At 44.9% G+C, this 23,566-nt stretch overlaps 1 protein-coding gene across 4 annotated transcripts in view; it reads right to left on the minus strand.

Annotated features, from left to right (window-relative positions):
* Window positions 1-23,566, minus strand: part of hsf4 (heat shock transcription factor 4) — a 112,287-nt gene extending 88,721 nt beyond the window's left edge. Inside the window, exons 1-3 of one of the 4 annotated variants that reach the window (XM_038806922.1) lie at window positions 23,240-23,566; window positions 11,624-11,732; window positions 1,795-1,922 (exon numbers count right to left, since the gene is read on the minus strand). In XM_038806922.1, coding sequence (XP_038662850.1) covers window positions 1,795-1,922; window positions 11,624-11,732; window positions 23,240-23,335 — 333 coding nt within the window. In that variant the 5' untranslated portion in view covers window positions 23,336-23,566. Of the gene's footprint in view, window positions 1-1,794; window positions 1,923-11,623; window positions 11,733-11,895; window positions 12,025-12,643; window positions 12,663-23,239 lie in introns of those variants that run through there. The other 3 variants (XM_038806919.1, XM_038806921.1, XM_038806920.1) reach the window with 3 other exon arrangements.

Raw genomic sequence — 23,566 nt, forward strand, 5'->3', positions numbered from 1 at the left:
CCCACACAGCATCATCCCCACGGCCCTACATCCCACACAGCATCATCCCCATGGCCCTACATCCCACACAGCATCATCCCCATGGCCCAACATCCCACACAGCACCATTCCCATGACCCTACATCCCACACAGCATCATCCCCATAGCCCTACATCCCACACAGCATCACCCCCATGGCCCTACATTCCACACAGCATCATCCCCAGGGCCCTAAATCCCACACAGCAACATCCCCATGGCCCTACATCCCACACAGCATCATCCCCAGGGCCCTACATTCCACACAGCATCATCCCCAGGGCTCTAAATCCCACACAGCATTATCCCCATGGCCCTACATCCCACACAGCATCATCCCCATGGCCCTACATCCCACACAGCAGCATTCCCGTGGCCCTACATCCCACACAGCATCATCCAGAGGGCCCTACATCCCACACAGTATCATCGCCAGAGCCCTACATCCCACACAGCATCATCCCAATGGCCCTACATCCCACACAGCATCATCCCCGGAGCCCTACATCCCACACACTATCATCCCCATTGCCCTGAATCCCACACAGTATCATCCCCATGGCCCTACATCCCACACAGTATCATCCCCGGAGCCCTACATCCCACACAGTATCATCCCCATTGCCCTGTATCCCACACAGTATCATCCCCATGGCCCTACATCCCACACAGTATCATCCCCATGGCCCTACATCCCACAAAGTATCACCACCAGAACCCAACACCCCACACAGTATCATCCCCAGGGCCCTACATCCCACACAGCATCATTCCCATGGCCCTACACCCCACACAGCATCATCCCCATGGCCCTACATCCTACACAGTATCATCCCCATGGCCCTACATCCCACACAGCATCATCCCCGTAGCCCTACATCCCACACAGCAGCATTCCCGTGGCCCTACATCCCACACAGCATCATCCCCATGGCCCTACATCCCACACAGCATCATCCCCATGGCCCTACATCCCACACAGCATCATCCAGAGGCCCCTACATCCCACACAGTATCATCGCCAGAGCCCTACATCCCACACAGCATCATCCCAATGGCCCTACATCCCACACAGCATCATCCCCGGAGCCCTACATCCCATACAGTATCATCCCCATTGCCCTGAATCCCACACAGTATCATCCCCATGGCCCTACATCCCACACAGTATCATCCCCATGGCCCTACATCCGACACAGTATCATCCCCATGGCCCTACATCCCACACAGTATCATCCCCAGAGCCCTATATCCCACACAGCATCATCCCCATGGCCCTACATCCCACACAGTATCATCCCCGTAGCCCTACATCCCACACAGTATCATGCCCGGAGCCCTACATCCCACACAGTATCATCCCCATGGCCCTACATTCCACACAGCGTCATCCCCAGAGCCCTACATCCCACACAGCATCATCCCCAAGGCCCTACATCCCACACAGCATCATCCCCATGGCCCTACATCCCACACAGCATCATCCCCATGGCCCTACATCCCCACACAGTATCATGCCCGGAGCCCTACACCCCACACAGCATCATCCCCATGGCCCAACACCCCATACAGCATCATCCCCACAGCAATCTTGTTATGTGGTTTGACACCAAGTAAAACTGCATTCAGACTCTCCTTTCTTTGCCCCAAGATCTGTTCTAGAATTCTTTGTGAACCCCGCCTATAACGGCATTTGCATTTGATGTTGGTCCAATGTGAATTGAACCCCATATACATATTCCGTTATTTGTGCAGGAAGAAAGCGGAAGCCCCACCTTTCTCTTGATGTGTTCCAGTAGTTGCTCCTGGCCTCGCAGGAAATATAGATGCTGGAATTCCGTGTCATCTCGTTCTGGCTTCACCAAACCACTTTGTTCAATATTCACCACCTTGCGGAAACCATCTGGACAAAGGTAAGAAAGGGAGAAATAAAACTCCTCTTCAATCAAATAGCTTTTGAGTCAATAGATAGCTTTGTTGGGTGGTATCTGAGAGGACTTGCCAATCTACTCCATCTCCTTTGCCAGTTTGTAATCAGTTGCTATGATCAGACTGGAACGTCCCAGGCTGTTTTTCTGACTGGTTCTAAACTGCCAGCATTTAAGAATAATTTGGGCCCACCATGACCCTGCCTGACCCTAACATCAAGACGTTGTGTGAAAAATCACTGACGTGGACCTAACTAAAACAGCACTGCAGAGCTAAACCAGTGGATCATCTCTTCGAATGCTGGATATTCACCAAATACTTATTTGTTTTCTTTAACCAATATGTTTCAAAGTGAAATTGTAGTATCCAAAGCTGGGTTTTGCCCAAATTAATTATTTTGCAGAATACTACTGAAACTGTCACGTGGGTTAAGTACATCTTTCATCTAAATGGGGCCGGGTCAATGTCATAGTTCTCGAGTCAGAGATTTGCAGGACAAAGGAGGCCCTTCGGCCCATCATGTCTCTGCCAGCCATCAAACACCCCTCTACTCTAATCCCATTGTTTAGCATTTGGTCCGTAGCCTTGTATGCTGTGCCATTTCAAGTGCTCACCTAAATGCTTCTTAAATGTTGAGGGGGTTCCCGTTTCCACCACCTTTTGGGTAGTGAGTTCCAGATTCCACCACCCTCTGGGTGAAAATCCCCTCTCATTTTCCTGCCTCTTACCATAAATCTGTGCCCTCTGGTTATTGACTTCTCTACTGAGGGGAAAAGTTTCTTCCTATCTACTCTTTCTATATCTCTCATAATTTTGAACATCTCAATCAGGTCCCCCCCTCAACCTTCTCTGCTCTAGGGAAATAAACCCCAGCACACCCAGCCTCTGAAATGCTCCAGACCAGGTACATCTTAGTGAAACTCTTCTACACCCTCTTGAGTACAATCACATCCTTCCTATAGTGTGGTAGCCAGAACGGCACACAGTAGTTAGCACTGCTTGCTGTGGCCTAACAAGCATTTTATACAATTCCATCATAACCTCCCTGCTCTTATATTCTATGCCTTGGCTAATAAAGCATCCCATATCTCTTCTTAAACACCTTATCTGCCTGTCCAGCTGCCTTCGAGGATCTTTGGACATGCCCCAGAAGGTCCCTCTGGTCCTCAGTACTTCCTGGCCTCCTACTGTTCATTGTGTATTCCCTTCTCAATCCCCCCAAAATGCATCACCTCACTCTTTTCTGGGTTAAATTCCATTTTCCACCACTCTGTCTATCTGATCAGCCCATTTATATCATCCTGTAATCTAAGGCTTTCCTCCTGACTATTTACCACATCACCAATTTTTGTGTCATCTGCGACTTACTGATCATACCCCTTACATTCATGTCTTAATCGTTAATGTACACTACAAACAGCAAGGGGCCCAACACAGATCCCTGCCGTACACGCGTGGACAGAGGTTTGCAGTCACAAAAACAGCCTACCACCATCACCCTCTGCCTCCTGCCACTAAGCCACTTTTGGATCCGATTTGCTAAATTGCCCTGGATCCCTGGGCTCTTCTTGAACAGTTTCCCATGCAGGACCTTGTCAAAAGCTTTGCTGTCATCCATGTAGACTACATCAACTGCCTTGACCTCATCTACACACCGAGTCACCTTCTTGAAAAATTCAATCAACGGTGTGTGGGATGAACTGCAACAGGAGACAAGGGATCAAATACAAACAGGGAAACAAATGGAGAGAATGAAAGATGGAGGGACAAGCCTTCAATGTTTCAAAATTGAAGTAGAACTAAATGGAGGGACTGGTCGTGGAAATGCAGTTCAGTCTTGAATGATTGAATATGAAGCAGCAAATACACTGAAAGTTTTCTGACTGAGTGATCACGGCCACCAATTACAAATTGGCAAGTTGCTTTGTTTTCAGCTTTGTTGGAACAGGAGAATAGCTTGGCCTTGACATTTTAGCAAGTGGAATTTTCTAGTCCTGACTTTCATCAGCGCTAGAGAAAAGTTAGATTTTAACTGGAACTCAACTATGCCAGTTCCCAGATGATCAGTGTTAAGCTATACGTATGAAAGCTTTTGATAAGTATTCCTGTCCATACCAACATGATACATTTTCAATCAGGCAACACTTTAGGCACATGGCGGCAGGGCAGCATGGTGGCACAGCAGTTAGCACTGCTACCTCACAGTGCCAGGGACCCAGGTTCAATTCCGGCCTTAAGTGACCATCTGTGTGGAGGTTGTATGTTCTCCCCATGTCTGTGTGGGTTCCCTCCGGGTGCTCCGGTTTCCTCCCACAGTCCAAAGATGTGCAAGTTAGGTGGATTGCCATGATAAAATTGCCCTTTAATGTCAAAAGATGTACAGGTTAGGTGGAGTTATGGGGTTGGGACGAGGGAGTGGGCCTAGGTAGGGTGCTTTTTCAGAGGGCTGGTGCAGAATTGATGGGCCAAATGGCCTCCTTCTGCACTGTAGGGATTCTATGAATTTCTATACGGAAGTTACATTAATGATTGATCCATTTCTCCAGTGCAGCAGTCTATGTAACAGGTGATATTAATCTCCTGCACACAGGAGATTAATTGAGGTTTTGCCCAGAAGAGACATGTCTCGTTGGAGTGGGGAGAGGGGTTGTATGAGATTAAAGACATAGGGACAGGGGTGGGGTGGGGATTTAAATGAAAATTTTCAATTGGAGGCCATTGAAAGACCGGGAGTCCAGAAGTGATACACGAGTGAGATTTGATACAGGACAGGGTGGGGGTCAGCAGATGAGTGAGCTTGCAGAGCACAGAGAATGGGAGGCTAATGGGAGAACTTTGGAGCAGTTGGGTCTGGAGCTGAAAAAGAAGAGTTTCAGCTGCAGATTAGCCAATAAAGTGGTGCAGGAAGGTGATGTTAACAAGCTGGAGAAGGTGCTGTTTTAATCATCGACTTTCATCCTTAAAGCTTTGAAGTATCCTACTCACTCTCAGAAATGCTTGGCCTAAACCAACACAAAAAATACCAGCACAAGAGGATTTACATTGTCATGGCCATTATATCTTTCCCTAAGGGGACAAGTTCGACCTGAATGCGGAATGAAACACAGCCATCGTACAAATTAAATTCTGTGGGAGGAACATTTTAGTTTAACCACAAATAACGAGGGAGGCACGTGGCGCAGTGGTTAGCACTGCTGCTTCATGGCACCGGGGACCCGGGTTCAATCCCGGCTCTGGGTCACTGTCCGTGTGGAGTTTGCACATTCTCCCCGTGTTAGTGTGGGTCTCACCCCCACAACCCAAAGATGTGCAGGGAAGGTGGATTGGCCTCGCTAAACTGCCTCTTAATTGGAAAATAAAACATAAATAACAATGCTTCAAGCAAATAACTATGCTTCGGACAATATGTAAATATTTGCACATACCTTCCCGTTGCAGTGCAAAAACAAAGGATGCTATTGTGATATGTCAAATATAAATATATGACCGTTGGAATGCTGTCTCCCCTTTCTCTACAGATCTCACCAATCCCAGATAGGGATTTATATTATTTGCATTTTATCTTTGACCCAACGAGGAATGCATTTTGAACAAATCATTCTTGAAATTATTTTGGTATCATTGACAACAAAGAATTAAGGATTCACGCTACAGTTAAAACGTTTACCCAGGCACCAGTGCTTCTCCTTAACAATAGTTGACAGGCAGATTTCACGCGATTGCTGATGGCAATGGAATGCCCCTTAAACTTGGCAAGTGATAATCCCGCATTATGGTTAGTTGGCTATTATTTGCGAGTGGTCTTATCTCCAGGTGACTATGGCAGAATTCCAAACATTTTTGTGCCGTAAATAAGAGTCAACCTACATTGATGATACCAGGGGTGGTTGATCTCTGTTTGTAGAACATTAATAAAGCAATTTATTTTTGTTTGTTTTTCTTTTGATGCTCGCTCGCACAACTCATCAGGACTCTTCCATTCAAATTTCACAAATTCTCACCTTGTGTTTTGAACTCACAGTCATTGGATTGTTGACTCAGTACCAGGACTATGAGGCTACTCTGCCAAACTCTCCAAAAATCTGTCATGGTCCACCCACGTCGCGCTATCACCAAGAAAGCACAACAGCGCCTATACTTCCTCAGGAAACTAAGGAAATTCGGCATGACCCCATTAACTCTTACCAACTTTTACAGAGGCACCATAGAAAGCATCCTATATGGCTGCATCACAGCCTGGTATGGCAACTGCTCGGCACAAGACCGAAAACCTGTCTCCCAGCCATTGACTCCATCTACACCTCCCGCTGCCTGGGGAAAGCGGGCAACATAATCAAAGACCCCTCCCACCCGGCTTACTCACTCTTCCAACTTCTTCCATCGGGCAGGAGATACAGAAGTCTGAGAACACGCACGAACAGACTCAAAAACAGCTTCTTCCCCGCTGCTACCACACTCCATAACAACCCTCTTATGGACTGACCTCATTAACACAGGGGCTGGTTTAGCACACTGGGCTAAATTGCTGGCTTTGAAAGCAGACCAAGGCAGGCCAGCAGCACGGTTCAATTCCCGTACCAGCCTCCCCGAACAGGCGCTGGAATGTGGCGACTAGGGGCTTTTCACAGTAATTTTGTTGAAGCCTACTCGTGACAATAAGCGATTTTCATTTCATTTCACTACACCCATGTATGCTTCACCTGATGCCGGTGTTATGTAGTTACATTGTGTACCTTGTGTTGCCCTATTATGTATTTTATTTTATTTCCTTTTCTTTTCATGTGCTTAATGATCTGTTGTGCTTCTCGTAGAAAAATACTTTTCACTGTAACTTGGTACACGTGACCATAAACAAAATCCAATCCAAATCCAACCTGTTTTGAGGAAATAATCAATGGTTTCTGGGGCTAAACAATGAATACTGGCAGGTTCTCCTGAAGAAACAATGATTTTCCTGTACAAAATTGAGAAGTAACTTACATTGGTAATTCGGCCTATTCTCTGGAATAACCTTTCTAAAGTATCGCTCACTAACCCACGTCTCCTCAAAAGCCTTCTATAATTCTCTCCAACTGTTATCACCCCTCAATCTCATGCTGCTTTCTGTAGAAAGCACCATGTAATGTAAAGTTGTTGTTGAGCGTCAGGAGTCCGAAATCGTTACATTCAGCGTTAGAAGCAGAGCGTTCAAGCAGAAGAGACGTTCAGGCAGCAGAAACGATTGCTGTTTGGGTTGGGAAAGTAGCGAAAGGTTGATCAGAAACCAGTTCTCATGGCCAGCTGGAAAGGCGTGCAGGCATGTTAATCAATGCTGAAGGCGGGCCCGTACTGAAAAAGGAATTGAAATCTTGCAGGCGGACCTGAAAGAGTGGTAAGCTCAAAGTAAATTTTACAAAGCAAATGTAAGGATGTGAAGATTGATGAATAAATTGGAGCAGCTGAAAGAGGAATTGAAGTTTAACATGGATTCAAGAAATCTAAATTGTCAAGTTCACGAAGAAAGCTCGGCCATGTGAAAGAGTGAACAATTATAAAACCTTGAGAAACAGCTAAAGATGAACATAAAATGAAATAAAAAATGAAAATTGCTTATTGTCACGAGTAGGCTTCAATGAAGTTACTGTGAAAAGCCCCTAGTCGCCACATTCCGGCGCCTGTCCGGGGAGGCTGGTACGGGAAAAGAGGTAAGTAAGAGACTGCTATCATTAGTTGATTGCTTTCAGGTAAAGATGGTCTAGATTCTTGCAGCAATTCCTCACATCATCAGATGCATTGCTCCTTCAGAGAGCACCCGGTGCAGACATGATGGGCCGTCTGTGCTGTGACGATTCTGTGAACCCAAATATTCCTATCTGCTCTCTTCTGTGGAAACTGGCTAAAAGCATAGCCAGCCTACTGTGACAGTCAATTCTTCAGGAACTACACCCTTCCAATTTGAAATATCATTCAACTATTACAACAGGGCTTCACTTCATCTCTGACATAGTCCAGGCCCCTCCTTATGATCACATACTGCCTACGGTTGGTTTCAAAATGGGCAATTTTTGATATTATGCTGGAAGCAACTTGAATATAATTAACAGTTTAGGCTATTACCAAGTTAAATAATACTCAGTTAAATAATACATCTCAATCAATAATTCTTCTATGGACAGCACATCCCAAGGCACTGGCAACCTTGTCATACATCATTCAAATCATGATAAACATGGATCTTATCGCCTTGGAGCCTCGGCCATGATTTTCCTCAGAGCTGCACTCGCTTTGTTGCCGTCTTTGTGCCAGAATTACAACCGAAGCCTGCCCTAAATGCATGAATGGGGTTTCCATCTCACATCCAGTGAACTCGCAGCAGCAGATTGGGAAGGCTAGGCTTGTATGAAATTTTCGGTTCATGCTGCCATTTTACAATATGCTGGTTAGGGCCTAAGAGATAGGGTGGGATTTCCTGCTGCTCTCGCTGCTTGAATCTTCCAGTGCCGCCACCAGTGGCAACCCCCATCCCCACCACCACCGCGGGCTCTCCGGCGATGGAGGGTGCAAACCTTGTCGACAGCGGTAGGACCAGGAGATCCCGCTGCCAGCCAATGGTGGGCCACCACCTCAGCCACAAAACAAGCTGTGGCGAGGGGCAGAAAATCCAGTGCATACTGTCGGAAAGGAGGAGAGAACAATAGAGATGGAAAGGCGAGAGTAAGTTCCAGACTTCAGGGCCTGTGGAAGGAAAGGGGAACATTCTGGGAACAGAGTGAGGCTCATGGGATTATGAATTATTGCTGGTGGAAGGATAAATAACAGATGATTGAATGGTTTGTTTCTGTGCTGCAATTCATACGCAATTCTTTGAACACAAAACCATCAAATTGAGATAATATCTGGGTTTTTTAAGCATGTGCAGTAATCGCCAAGCCAGGTAATAGCTTCCATAGTGGCTAAATGGAGCTGTCTGAACCCTCCGCTGTTAGTCAGGGGGCAGTCTTCAATGATGGGACTCATTGATTGAGGTGCACCGCAGCTGCTGTCCAAGGTTCCCTGCAATGTCCCACTTGTGCCAATTTGCTACTTAAAGGCTTTGTTCAGAGTGGAAATGGTTGAGGAGTGCTCAATGTTGGTGTGGCAGGTTGGAGTCAGGTGGGTGTATAACAGCCATAGAAGCAGAAGGAGAGGAAATGTGAGAGGAACTTGTATTAGAGTTCAAATAGGAAAGAGAGTTTTGAAGTAGCATGGGATAAATTCAGTGAAACGGTGCTTCCAATGGGACCTGTGATCAAAGAAAGCACAGGTCAGGGAATTGGTGCAGCAATGTTGCCTCCTATTTCCTTTTTGAGTTTGACTTGCCATTAGGAAAGTAGAATGACTGAGTTTACACTTCTTCAATTTATATTAGGATATGATCCTGGACTTTGCCTATCAGACTCTTCAAGACTGTCCCAATTTCTATCGCAACATTTCTCCTTTATCTTGACCAGCAGTTAAATTATTTAATAGTCTCAACAGAAAATTAGTAAGTGGATTTGACCATTTTTCAACTTCCTAACACTTAACATTCTCTTCCTCTGGAAATGCAGAAATTATTCTTACTTTCTGGTGGCTCATTTATAAGGGGTTGCTGTTCCTTCTGCAAGATGATTCAATACAGGTTTAGTCTTTCAGCTTCTTTCTTGGGATGGTTCAAAGATTTTCACCTGGAGTTTCCAAAGGCAGGTTTTCCAATTTCCCACTGCAGTGACGGCAGAAATTCTTAAAAAAAATTTTTTTTTTTCGAGTACCCAATTATTTTTTTGCCAATTAAAGGGCAATCGAACGCGGGTCCTCAACGGCGTGAGGCAGCAGTGCTATGGCAGAAATTCTAATGCAAGATCCAGAGGGTTGGTTGCGGGAAAAAAAAGGTTGATCCCAGCCCATCTACAGATGAGTCTCTGAGACACTAACTGCAATGATAATCAGACTTGAAATGCAAAGGTTGTCGAACATAATTAAGAAGGAAGATGATTGGGATCATGGCAAATGTGACAATTAGTCCACACCATTATAGTTGGATCGTGCCACTTTCTCTCCTCGTACTTCTTTCTGATTCTCCGTATCTCAATGTCTCTTTCACCACCCTAAGCCTCTCTCTATCTGTCTACCTCAGAGTCTCGATGCATCACTTACCTTTTTTCATCTATTCTTTCTTGGGATGTGGGCATCACTGGTTGGGCCAGCATTTGTTGCCCATCGCTAATTGCCTTTGGGCTGAGTGGTTTGTTCAGCCATTCCAGAGAGCAATCACTGTTGCGTATTTGAAGTCACATGCAGTCACATGACAGATTCCTTTTCCCAAAGGACATTAGTGACTGGGTTATTACAACAATTGACTAGCTTTCAATTCCGGTTGTATGCAGTACTGCTGTTAGACAACGATGACTGCCTTACCCGATTGTTGGTAACAGCTTTCTTTCAACAACTCAAAACGTGATTTTGGAAGCCACACTCTTTTTAAGTGTTTGTCTTTCTAAGTTTTAATTTTAAAAAAAAATCTGTATTGCCACAAGTAGGCTTACATTAACACTGCAATGAAGTGCTGTGAACAGCCCCTAGCCGCCACGCTCCGGCGCTTGATTGGGTACACAGAGTGAAAATTCAGAATGTCCAAATTACATAACAGCACGTCCTTTGGGACCTGTGGGAGGAAACCGGAGAACCTGAAGGAAACCCACGCAGACACGGGGAGAACGAGCAGACTCCGCACAGACAGTGACCCTAAGCCAGGAATCAAACCTGGGACCCTGGCGCTGTGAAGCAACAGTACCACCCACTGTGTTACCGTGCCTACATATGTCACTTACAAACACTAACCTGTTGAAAGAACTTTGCACATCGAGCATTGAGCTTATAATTCTAGGCAACAGTGAAGTTAATGAAAAGCTAACAAGCCTGTGGATTGGGGAGCATGTGGATGGTGCCCCATCATCATTTGCTTGGTTATTATTCCAATGTAAAGCGATGGTATAATTCAGTTCACATGCACATTAAATAGTGTAGTTAGAATCAGAAAGTTGCAAAGGGACACCGATAGTTTAAACAAGTCGGCAAAACTGTGGCAGGTTAATTTCAATGTGGGGAAGTTTGAGGCCACCACATTTGGACCCAAGGAATATTAGTATATTTTCTAAATGGTGGGCGAGCAGGGACTGTAGAGCAGAGCGATTTTGGGTTTCAAGTACAGAAATCACCATAAGCTAGTTAACAGGTACACAAAGTAAATTTTAAAAAAAATTTAGAGTACCCAATTATTTTTTTTCCAATTAAGGGGCAATTTAGCATGGCCAATCCACCTACCCCCCACATCTTTGGGTTGTGGGGGTGAAACCCACGCAGACATGAAGAGAATGTGCAAACTCCATAAGGACAATGACCCAGGGTCGGGATTTGAACCCGGGTCCTCAGCGCCGTCAGCAGCAGTGCTAACCACTGTGCCACGTGCCGCCCCACAAAGTAATTTAAACAGCTAATGAAATGTTGGCCGCTATTTCAAGGGGCTGGTGGAATATAAAATGATGGAAGTTATGTTCCAGTCATACAAAGTCTGACCATAGTTGGAGAATTGCATTCAGTTCTGGACACCTGGAAGGATAGGTTAGTGTATCTACAGCAACTTTCTCTGAGCCTCAGTTGGACAGCTGTATCACTTACACATGTTGAGCTGCCTCACGAAGCTGGCCATGTTGTTGTGTTTGAAGTATTTGGGCAACACTTCCTTAGCAAACCTGCCCTGATCAAAGACATGGAAACTGGTCCCACTCTAGAAACAAACATTTAAGAAAAGAGAAAGCACACTTGTCACTTCACTGGATCACAGGGCAATGAAGAGAATCAATATTCAAATGAAAGCATTAATCCCAACCATTATTACTGCTGCCCTCTCACAATGTGTCTATAGTTAGTATAAACAAATCTTCATGCACCTTTTCAAGCTCCACTGGAATCAAAACACCACCCAAAAGTTAGGGACTGAGGGGTAATTTTATGAGTCGACCACTGGTAGTGATTACTGGAACTTTGGATGTTTCCTGCTCATGGTTTTCTAATCGCCGGTCAGCATGCACCCAAACTGCCCAGTAAGCAGGTGAGGGGCCCCAAAGGCAGTGCAGGCTCATAACCTTACCCCTTGTATAATTAAAATGCTGACTTGCCAAAAATCCAAATCAGGGTGGCCCAACATGAATGAAAGGCAGGGAGAATTTAAAAAGGATTCATAAGACATTTGGTGGGCACATGATTGAATATATCCATCTCTTGAATAAGATGCAAGATTTAACATTAATGTCAGTCAAGAATGTGCCTATTTGTAGCAATTAGACCACCTGGTCTTCGGGAGTTGTGCTGAATTTCCTTTGTATCCGCTCACAGCAGTAGAATAATCCATTGAGCGTTCCACAGTATAATACTTTTGTCCTTATAAACAATGCATTCTCTTAATTACCGTGAGGAGTAACAGAGGAGATCCACTGATTCTCGAGGGGGGGGGGGGGGGGGGTCTACTCCAGTATTCAATAAGATCATACAAAAGTTAAAAAAAACCGAGCAGATGTGACAGCATCTAATAATAATAATCTTTATTGTCACAAGTAGGCTTACATTAACACCGCAATAAAGTTACATTCCGGCGAAAGTTCGGGTACTCAGAGGGAGAATTCAGAATATCCAATTCACCTATCAGCACGTCTTTCGGGACTTTCTGGGAGGAAACCGGAGCACCCGGAGGAAACCCACGCAGACACAGGGAGAACGTGTAGACTCCACACAGACAGTGAGCCAAGCGGGAATCGAACCTGGGACCCTGGAGCTGTGAAGCAACAATGCTACTCACTGTGTCTGTAGGTAGAGAAACAATTTTGTAGAAGGGTCATACAGATTCAAAACGTTAACTCTATTTTCCTCTCTGCAGAACTATTAATTTTGTTTCTCTCTCCACAGATGCTGCCAGATATGCTGAGTTTATCCAGCAATTCCTGTTTTTATTTCAGTATGATCACGGTTGGTCTACCAAATATCTGGTTTCCCGTTCTATCCTCCTTTTCCCTTGGTTCCCTTCCCATCCAAAAATCTATCAATCCCGGTCTCAAATACATCCAATGATTGATGATCCACAGCTCTCTGGGGTGAAGAATTCTCAAGATTGACAACTCTTTGAGTGAAGAGAATTCTCCTCAGTGCAAAATGGCTGATATGTTGTTCAATTCCCCAGCCATCCTCCCAGGATCCACCCTGTCAAGCCCCTTAAGAATTTTATATGTTTCAACCTCATTCTTCTAAACTCTACTGAATAAGGGGCTGGTTTACTCAATCTCTCCTCATTGGTCACTCCCCACTTCTGCTAATATATAATTCTTTAGGTAAGAAGATCAAAACTGTATTCAGCATTCCAGGTGTGGTCTCACCAAACTGTTATGCAATTTCAGTAAGAGTTCTTTAATCCTGCACTTCAATCCCTTTATAACAAAATATAAGATGTGATTTACTTTCCTAATTGCTTGCTGTACCTACAAAATTACGTTGGGATTTGTATACAAGGATGCGCAGGTCAACCGGAATAAAAATATATCAGTATCGCATGTTTAAAAAATAATATGCTTCTGACTAAAGTGGATAACCTCACATTTCTACAATGTGGTTGACACTGTGTATTTAGAATAACAAAGTGTTAGGGAATAAATATTGTGCTACACGCAAATCACTATTTTAAAAAACCTTAATTTATTAATGTAAATAAATGACTGAGGCTGGTTGACAAATCGGAAAAAGTAAGCAGATGCTGAGCAAGGTAGGGAGAGATTGGAAGGCATGACTGAATAGTTGATTGGAGATAGGTTGAGGTTTTTAAAAGGATAGGTTCAAGCACCAAGTTCCAGACCACAGTGCAGTCCTTCATTCAGAAGTCAAGCGCTACTGTCTGTACAGTGTAAATGTACAGAAATTCTGTTGTTCAGCAGGGGAAGATTTGCTTACTGTATAAATTAGAGTTCAGTAAGGGATACTCACTACATAACTACAAACTTCTTGCATAAGAGTAACTTTCTATGGAACCATACAGAGGTGCTGTTTATTCAGCAGGATTAGAATACTCACTTGCAGATGTGTGTAACGTGAGGTTAGTCAGCAAGCTATGGAAAATTTCCCAGCCCAAACTGCAGGGGGGCACTCCCCTACTCCCAGGATGCCACAGTCCACTCCAGTGCAGATCATGATTTGAGGTCATTATTTTGCCACATTGCAGCATCCTGCAATTTTCAGCACATCCTTAGCTCAAAGTCTCACCTCTGAGTCAGGTGTTTTCACTGTCTGTACTCTCCCAGCCAGTGATAGTGGGAGCATGTCCCACCTTCGGAAGTCTTCCTTCATTTGGTCCACCAGTCGGGTCAAATTTAACTTATGTAGCCGTTCCCATTCCCGTGTCACCTGGATGCCTAGGTACCAAAAGCTTCCCCCACCACTCTAAACGGCAACTCCCCCAGTCGCCTCTCCTGCGCCCTTGTCTGGATCGCGAACATCTCACTTTTCCTCCATGTTCAATTTATAACCCGAAAACCTGCCAAATTCCCCCAGAATCCTCATTTCTCCCATCCCCTCTTGTGGGTCAGAAACATATAGGAGCAGGTCACCTGTGTATAGCGAGACTCTGTGTTCCACCCCTCCCCGAACCAGTCCCTTCCAGCCCCTTGAAGCTCTCAGCGCAATTGCCAGCGGCTCTATGGCCAGCGCAAACAGCAGTGGGGAGAGGGGACATCCCTGCCTCATCCCCCGGTGCAGCTTAAAATAGCCCGATGTCAACCTGTTCGTCCGTACACTCACCACGGGAGCCTTATACAGCAGTCTAAGCAAGTTGATGAAACCACGTCCAAACCCAAACCACCCCAACACCTCCCACAGGTAGGTCCATTCCACCCGATCAAATTCCTTTTCTGCGTCCATTGCGACCACTACCTCTACGTCCCTATCTCCTGGGTGCATCATGATCACATTCAACAGTCTTCTAACGTTGGCCGCCAACTGCCTGCCCTTAACAAATCCCGTCTGGTCCTCCCCAATCACGTCCAGAACACAGTCTTCGATCCTTGAGGACTAGATTTTGGCAACAGTTTGGCGTCAACATTTAATAAGATCAGTCTGTCGGACCCGCATAGCTCCGGGTCCTTATCCCGTTTCAGGATCAGTGAGATCATGGCTTGTGACATCGTCGGGAGAAGCACCCCTCTCTCCCGTGACTCATTAAATGTCCTCATCAGCAGCAACCCCAGTATCCCAGAGAACTTTTTATAAAACTCCGCTGGGTACCTGACCGGTCCCGGGGCTTTACCCGCCTGCATGGCCTTCAGCACTTCTGCTATTTCTTCCATCCCAATCGGGGCCCCCAGCCCTTCTACCAGCCCTTCCTCCACCTTCAGGGTCCTCAGCCCCCCTAAGAATTGCCTCATCCCTTCCGGCCCAGCTGGGGGTTCCGACTCATATAGCCTGCTATAAAACTCCTTGAACGCCTTGTTAACTGGTGCTGAATCTCCAATCAAGTTCCCGTCTCAGTCCTTCACTTTCCCAATCTCCCGGGTTGCCTCCCTCTTTCTGAGCTGCTGCGCAAGCATTCTGCTGGCCTTCTCTCCATATTAATATATCGCCCCCCCACCCACCCTCGGCGCTGAAGGAGAGTTGGGGAGGTCATCTCAGTGCCCTGCACAATGTTTAACCCTCAACCAATATCATGAAAATAAAATCAGATTATCCAATTATTTAGCATGCTGCTGTTCGTGGAAGTTTGCTGCGCAATTAGTGGCTGCCACAAATAACAGGGCCTACAGTTCAAAAGTACTTAATTGGTTATAAAGTGCTTTTAGATGTGTTGAAGTCATGTAAAGCACGATAAAAATGCAAGTCTTTTTTCTTTTCAGGTTTTTGATCAACCACTCCCAAACTGGTGTTTGTATTCTGACCACTTAAAATTGAATACACTTCCAATCGATCTTTGTATAAGCACTAAGCTCACCAGCGCTGTTTAAAATTACAATCTGGGAAAAAATTAAGTTCGCCTTGAGGGGATCTGTGCAGGGGTTCACCCGGAGGTGGCAACCATTTATTGACTTCTTTGCGGGAGAGTGAGCGTCAGCAGGTGGGTGGGGGGAGGGGGGTGGGGGGTAGAGTAGAGTAGGATGGAAAATATGGCGGGTAGTACCGGTGGGCGGGGAGCGGGCTTGTGCAATATGTTTCGATGGAAGTATTGAAAGTACGTGGATGTTTGCACATTTTTGCCTTTTTTGCTTCCTTTCTGATGATGTCTGTAACTGTTTATAAAGCCAAAAACTACCTCAATAAAATTGTTTATTAAAAAAAAAAATTACAATCTGAAAGAAAGCATCGGTGTGTGGAGCACAAGGAACTGTATTCTAAAAGCCGCTGTTACTGGCTGGGCCAAAGCACTCAGTGCAGGACGCTACTTACCCTTCCTTACAGACACTTTCATTTAGACCCTAAAACTGTATGGCTAACTGCTCAGCTGGACAATCCTTCACTTTTAAGAGGTTGGGAGATTCATTTTAGTGACATGGTTTAAAGTGCTAACGTTAGCAAGCCAAATCTTATTGAGATAGTAAGGAAAGTGTCCACCTCAATTGTTAGCAATTTTAGGCAGGTTTTCCCATGTTAAATCATGACTGATCAGTATTCAGTCAACGGATTTGTCTCTTATCGCTCAAAACACTTCCGCAATACCGTGTAACTAAAGTTGGATGCTGTAAGAGTCAATAATTTGATTTGGGACTAAATCACTGGGACCTTTGCCAGCAGCAGACTGTAATCCATTAGATGTGTTCCTGTGACCTTTACTGAGTGCAGATTAGGGCAGCCTGACTGTTTGGACAATTACTTCTTTATCGTGGAACTGTTCGGGATAAATCAGGTCAATAAAAGTATTTTCTTTATGTTTCAGAAGTGCAATATTTTCAGGCTAGTCAAAGCCAGGGGTTGGCCACCAAATGGCCGATTTCCAAACATGGTTTATAGCTCCTTTCATGGGGACAAAATTCTGGACAGGAAACAGTCCCTTAAGCTTCAGTCATTTACAATCCTGAAAATGAACTTTTAAATGTATTTCCCTTTCAATGGTTTGTTCCACTGTAGGTGTCATGCATTGAATCTCAGTCACGCTCCACTTACTCTATAATTCATTGTTCACAATGAATGTATGATAACATTGCGAATCAACATGGGAAGAGGACTTTGGAGAAGTGGGCCATTCAGCCCTTTAAAACTGTAGATTTTAATAAAGGATTTGTTTAGTTGCCATAATTTTCTGTTTAATTTTGGAACATAAACTACAATGCATTCTCTACAGTTACAAATTATAGTCCCATAATCAAAGTAGCTGAAGCAGCGATGCTCACGACATTATTTTCCACTTGTGCAGCATATTACATTCTCAGTCAGTGCTGGAAATGAGACACTTGACCACCTTTTGGCCATTTTTACCATCTTAAACTCAAAGGTCAGGCATAATTACTTAGATGTGGAGCAAGGCTCAATCAGGCAGACAGTTCACATCGCTGATGTTAGCATGTTAGCGCTAAAGCTCAATGGTTCTCACTATATAATCAGGCTTTGTTGCATGCATGTCCAGTGATTAGCCTCCCAAGCTTACAATACAATTTTTGAAATATGTGAGGATAGTTTGAATTAAATATATAACAAAGACAGAAGTTTTATTCTTCCATCATTTTATTTTTAAACATTTAAACTACCCATATCTTTCTTTCCAATTAAGGGGAAGTTTAGCATGGCCAATCCACTTACCCTGCACGTCTTTGGGTTGTGGGGGTGAGACTCACGTAGACATGGGGAGAATGTGCAAACTCCGCACAAACAGTGACCAGGGGCCAGGATCGAACTTGGGTGTTCGGCGCTGTGAGGCAGTAGTGCTAGCCACTGCATCACCATGCCGTCCCTTACTCCTGCTCACATACTCCTTCATCACAACATGTGTTTGGGGTTGGATTCACGAAAGGACATTCACAATTTTTCTACCCCACATTCAAGTGATGGAACCACCAATGGAAACTTAGAAGGAGCTAAGGTTTATGGAAAAAACATTTTCAAATGTGATAGTGGCACATTCTGAATCAAGCGAAACTTTGCACGGGCTAAAATTGTACAGGGTCATTGTAACTTTTTTTTAAAAAAAAGATGTGCTATTTTTCACCAAGTTCTTTCTCCCCTCTTGCAAAAGGTGCTTCTCTTGCCTGGGTGCATCTCTTTCAGGCCCCCAGTACTACTGCTTGCATTTATCCAATCATATCTGAAGCACTCACACAGTGAATTACGCTGTGAAATTATGTCTGTTATATAGGCCAATTAGGTAAGTATTCTGCATCAGCAATGTCTCACAGCCTTGCGATGAATGACCAGTTACTCTGTTTATAGGTGGTATGGGATGAGAAGGGAAAACTGCCTGGGGTAACATGAAAACTATCTGCTTTCTTTCTGTAAAAAAATCCAATAAAACCTGCCGTGTCCGTCTGAACATGGGACTTTAAAGTGTGATTTGGAGGAAGGCACTTGTATCAATTGCAGCTCTTCCTTGGTAATGCAACAGGCTGCCAGCCCAGATTAATCCGATCAAGATTTTTGTTTTCTTTTGAATCTTTTCTTGCAGCATTTTTAAAAACTCTATGTGGGATTCTTGCGATCTATATTTATGTTCAAAAATAGCTCCTGATCAGGGGAAGAATAATATAAACCAAAAGACCCCAAAAAAGTGGAAATTACTGATGAAAATGTGAAAGGTGTAAATCAGGCATATAGGCTGGATGTTCATCCTGGCAGTGGGTAGTGGGAGTCGGGAAGCCGATCCGCCTCAGGAAAACTCGCCTCATTAAAAAGTTGGGGGGGGCGGGGGGTGTTGGAATATCAAGGATCTGGCCCTGCCGACACCGGAAAGAGTTCAGAGGGCTGCCAGTTGCTAGACAGCTTAAAAAGCCTGCCTTGGTGTTCTGGGACTTTGTCCAGGTCAAAATAATGGTAGCACAACAAAGAACAGCCCTCTAGCACTCACCCACCTTCTCCCATTGCCCACACAATACCCATGTCCCATCCATGCCTATTTATGCCACCTCATGATTCCCCCCATGGCCCCGCTTACCTTCCATGCTAACTTATGCAGTCCATGGCCATTCACTCACTACTCAGTCTGGACAGAACCAATTAACCCTACTGCAACAGAATGAGGTGCAAACAAACTTTAAAAATGTCAACCAGCTGGACCATTTAAAGTATCAATAGCAAAAGCCTCATTATGCATTTTTGGCTGAAAGCTCAGGCATCCATTAGACTGTTGAAATATCGGTGCCCCAGGGAAAACATTGTTTGATTGACAGCTCTTACTCTGTGATCTATTCTGTCAACTGCAGGATGTTTATTTACACAACATAAAGAGGTTTCAATTAAGTGCAGTTTCTGCTACTGATATTTTAAAAAGGTCTGGCTGATTGATGCCTTTATTGAGCTGTAGTAAAACGAGTTCAAGAATGCAGATATTTGCAAATGATTTACTATTTTATTAAGCTTCCTCACACATCCTATTATTGCTGTTGGGTTTATTGTGTCTGTATAGAGTGTATAGCGGGTGAATAGGTATGGAAATGCCATAGGTAAGCATGGAGGCTATGAGAGGCTATTGGAGGGATGGTGGGTGGAGGGACATAGCTTAGAATGGAGGGTGTGAGGGGTCATAAGGGTGGGTGGATGGGTGGTGTTTGGTATGGGGAGCATGAGGGGCCAAAGGAGTTGGGTGGGGGGCATAAGTTTGGCATGAGGGGCATGGGTAAGACCTTTTGAATATTACTTTTCAAAAGGTTCCTTGATCCAAACTATGGTTCATGACTCCTTTGTAGGGGATTAGGAGATGACTATCGCTGCTCATTATGGAGCTAGCCAGCTCAGGAATGCAGGGTGGGGGCATGTGACCCATTCTAGCCCACACCCTTAACCAACACTGCTGAAAATTGGGAGCGTTGGGAATTGGGTCTGGAATCCAGAAATCGGATCCCAGCCATCATTTTTACACCTCCATGAAATCTCTCTGACCCCAAGAAAATCCAGCCTATAGTGAGGATGTAAAATTGTCAGAATGTTTTAAAGATAAGGAGATAAAGACAATAATGATAAAAAGTGCACAAGAGGCATACAAAATGAGAAATAAGAAGACTGAACGGTGGGAAAGAATTATAGATTGAGCGAGAGAGACATGAAAATCCCAATTTTCTTCTCCAGAATTTCTGTACATAAGCAACATTACCGTTCTGCTCACATTGTTTATCCTCCACCTTTTGTAACAATCAAGTAATATTCGGAAAGTTACATTTATTTACTGTCTAATCCGATGGAAATATTTGAAAGAACCTCTCACAATGCACGACTCTTGCGGTGCAGTGACTCATTATGGAAACAAACCAAGGACTACCCAAAAACTATGGAAATCAACATTTCCATTCTCAGCCTCTTACATTCCACCTTGAGAGCAGGCTTCTGATTAGTTGAAAACTGGCTAGTAATTCAACCAATGACATCCTTCACATATTGAAATGAACAGTTACAGGCTTCACCCGTTCTCGCTGCAGCTGCACATTCTTCACTTTCTGACACCCCAAAAGCCTCTCAACCGCCGACAAGGCATCAAGTCAGGAGTGATGAGCTACTCTTCACTTGCATGGTTGGGTGCAGCTCCAATAATACGCAAGAAGTTCAAAGCCATCCAATTGATCAGCAGTCCATCCACCAAGCTAAAGATTCACTCTCTCCACCACAAGTTCAAAGTGGTTGCAATGTGCTCTGTCTAAAGGATGCACTGCAGCATTTCAAAAGCATTTCCCAAACCCACAACTGCGAGTTTGTGAATGGACCAAGGCAGCTGGTGTATGAGATAACTATCACATCCAAGCCCCTCCAAGTTACTACACAGCATTCTGGCAAGGACATGTATTGCTCAATTGATCATTATTCCTTCATTCTTGCAGAGTCAAAATCATGCAACTCCTGGCCATCAGATGGGAAAGAGAGAGAGAGAGAGAGATTAAATGAACGAAAAACTGAATCTTGAGTACACAGACAGCAGCCAGACGAGAAGGAGACCCACCATCGCCTTTGTAATGATCTCTGTATTAAATAATACATGATCAGACTATGTTAAGCAAGTACAGGCAAACGAACACTAGATGGCCTCGCCATCAGGACCTATATAAATGTTTTCCCGCTCTCTCTTCGAGGAGTGTGCGTCAGGATAACAGAATTGAGAAAGCTAGAGAGAAGTTATTAGTTATCAGAGTTTTATATCTACTTATTTAATAATTAATATTCTACAGTTGTTTATTTGTTTTACTAGTTTAGTATTAGTAAAAAGAACTCACGAGATTAGTTTCTATTACTCAATAAATTACTTAATCGTTATTGGAAGATTACGGCTTTCATTTTACAACTCAGTTTGATTGAAAGGAATAAATATATTACATATCGTAATATATCAACTTCCTCAAGGAAAACTAGAGATGGACAATAAATGCCAGCTTACCAGTGATGTCCATATCCCCTGATTAGTACAAAAAGATGCAAAGCACGAATATCTGGGACTGGAAGAGCAAGGAGGAAGCTGATAATACTGCAAGAGTTTTGAATCTATTCGAGTCTTCTTCCCTCCTTCATTTTTGCAGGTTTTGATCTGTTTCATATAATTGTTAGAGCATTCGGCCAATCGAGTCTGCACCGAACCTCTGAACGAGCACCCCACCTATGCCCAATCCCCAGCACTATCCCCACCTTAACTGCACATGTTTGGATTGTGGGAGGAAACCGAAGCATCCGCAGGAAACCCACGCAGATATGATGAGAACGTGCAAACTCCACAGTAACCCAAGGCCGGAATTGAACCTGGGTCCCTGGTGCTGTGAGCCAACAGTGCTAACCACTGAGCCACCGTGTCGCTTGGGTACTTTTCCTTTTTGAAGGAATCTATTATCCGAGGCAGTGGAAAGGCTCTTATCACTGTGTCTCCAAGCATCATTGTCATTTTGATCAAGATGGTTAGCTTGCCTATCCTGAGAGGATGGAGCCAAGTTGGGCACTAGTCTGAGATGTGCATCAATGTGTTGCTCTGGGGTGATGGAGGGTCAGGAAGGGAATAGGAACTGGGACCCAGGTGCCAGGACTCGAGTTGAGGCAGCTGGAAAGACAGACATGTAGAGATCATCCTGTGCTATCGATGCTAAAAGCCAAGGCGGATGTGAGAGGCTCAATAAGAATTGCATTTGTATCGCATCTGTCCCATTCCCAGTACATCTCAAAGCACATCACAGCTGATCTAAGTACTTTTGAATTTTAGTTGCTATTGAAATGCAGGGAAACTGTTGCCAATTAAGGCAGGGATGGACAGAATCACCTGTCAATCTGCCGCATGTGTACTTCACACCAGGTTTCAGGGTATTGAACCAGGCCCTAGAGCTGAGGGTACACCGGGGCTAAAGATTACCTTCTTAATTGAAATTGGAAAGGGTGGAAGGGGATGCTTGTGGGAAGGTTTACAGTATTGTGACTTACTGGATTTACGTTAATTATATGACAAGGTTTGTTTTGGGATAGTGAGCTGGGTCACAGGACTATATGCCAGAGGATTGGGGGGGGGGGGGGGGGGGGGGGGGGGGTTGCAGTGATTAAACTATGGTTCTTGGGACCTGGTTCATCCCTTGTGACCTGATCTCGGGAATTACTGGATCCTTGCTCTTGAATCTAGGGACAGGTTGAACAGAGTGGTTGGATTGAGATGTGGTTTGATTTGTGAGAAGGAACTAGCACAACACACAGCGCAAGGGTTACTACGGGGGTGCTCAAAGTCGATGCAACTCACATTGGCAAACTGCCCGGGGCAAGGAAGCAAGTGAGAACTTCATCCAGTCGGCCAAAGACGCTGCAGCCAAAGTGATACGCGGATTTCTCTCATTTTCTCCATTAAAAAAGTGCTCACCAACTTGTGATGTGGGGGGGGGGGGGGGGGGGGGGGGGGGGGGGATAAAAGGAATTCGGCCTTTTGGAAGAAGGTGGTTTGTAAACTGGGACCCTTGAAAGATTTATATCAGAAATCGTTCGAGTTTTCAAGAATCGATCATCTGTCCAGTCACGAATTGACCATGTCTGGGACGCACCGTCTCCCTGGTCCTGGTGAGATTGTTGCTCTCTCCCATAACACCGAGCAACCCCCCACCCGCCAGATCTCAGGGAACTCACCTCACTCCAGCAGATCAGATCGTTGGTCTCAGGGTCCTCCACCAAAGTCCACAGCTTGGTGAGGAAGGCGGGCACGTTACTGCTGTATCCATCCATGACCCCCAGTGCACTGACAGCGGCTCGATGCGCTCATCACATCCAAACGCCCCTCAGCGACGCTCCGAAACTGTCCCAAAGCATCAGCGTCTGACCCTGACCGCGCCACCAGCAGTGCAACATCATCTGACACCGACCTCCAGCATAATAAGCACCCCGCAACCAACTGATCCCAAATACAATGCCACCTGACACTGACCCCGCTCGCACACCACCTGACCCCAGTGTGAC

Source organism: Scyliorhinus canicula, chromosome 9 (assembly GCF_902713615.1).
Source record: "Scyliorhinus canicula chromosome 9, sScyCan1.1, whole genome shotgun sequence".
Lineage (NCBI taxonomy): Eukaryota > Metazoa > Chordata > Chondrichthyes > Carcharhiniformes > Scyliorhinidae > Scyliorhinus > Scyliorhinus canicula.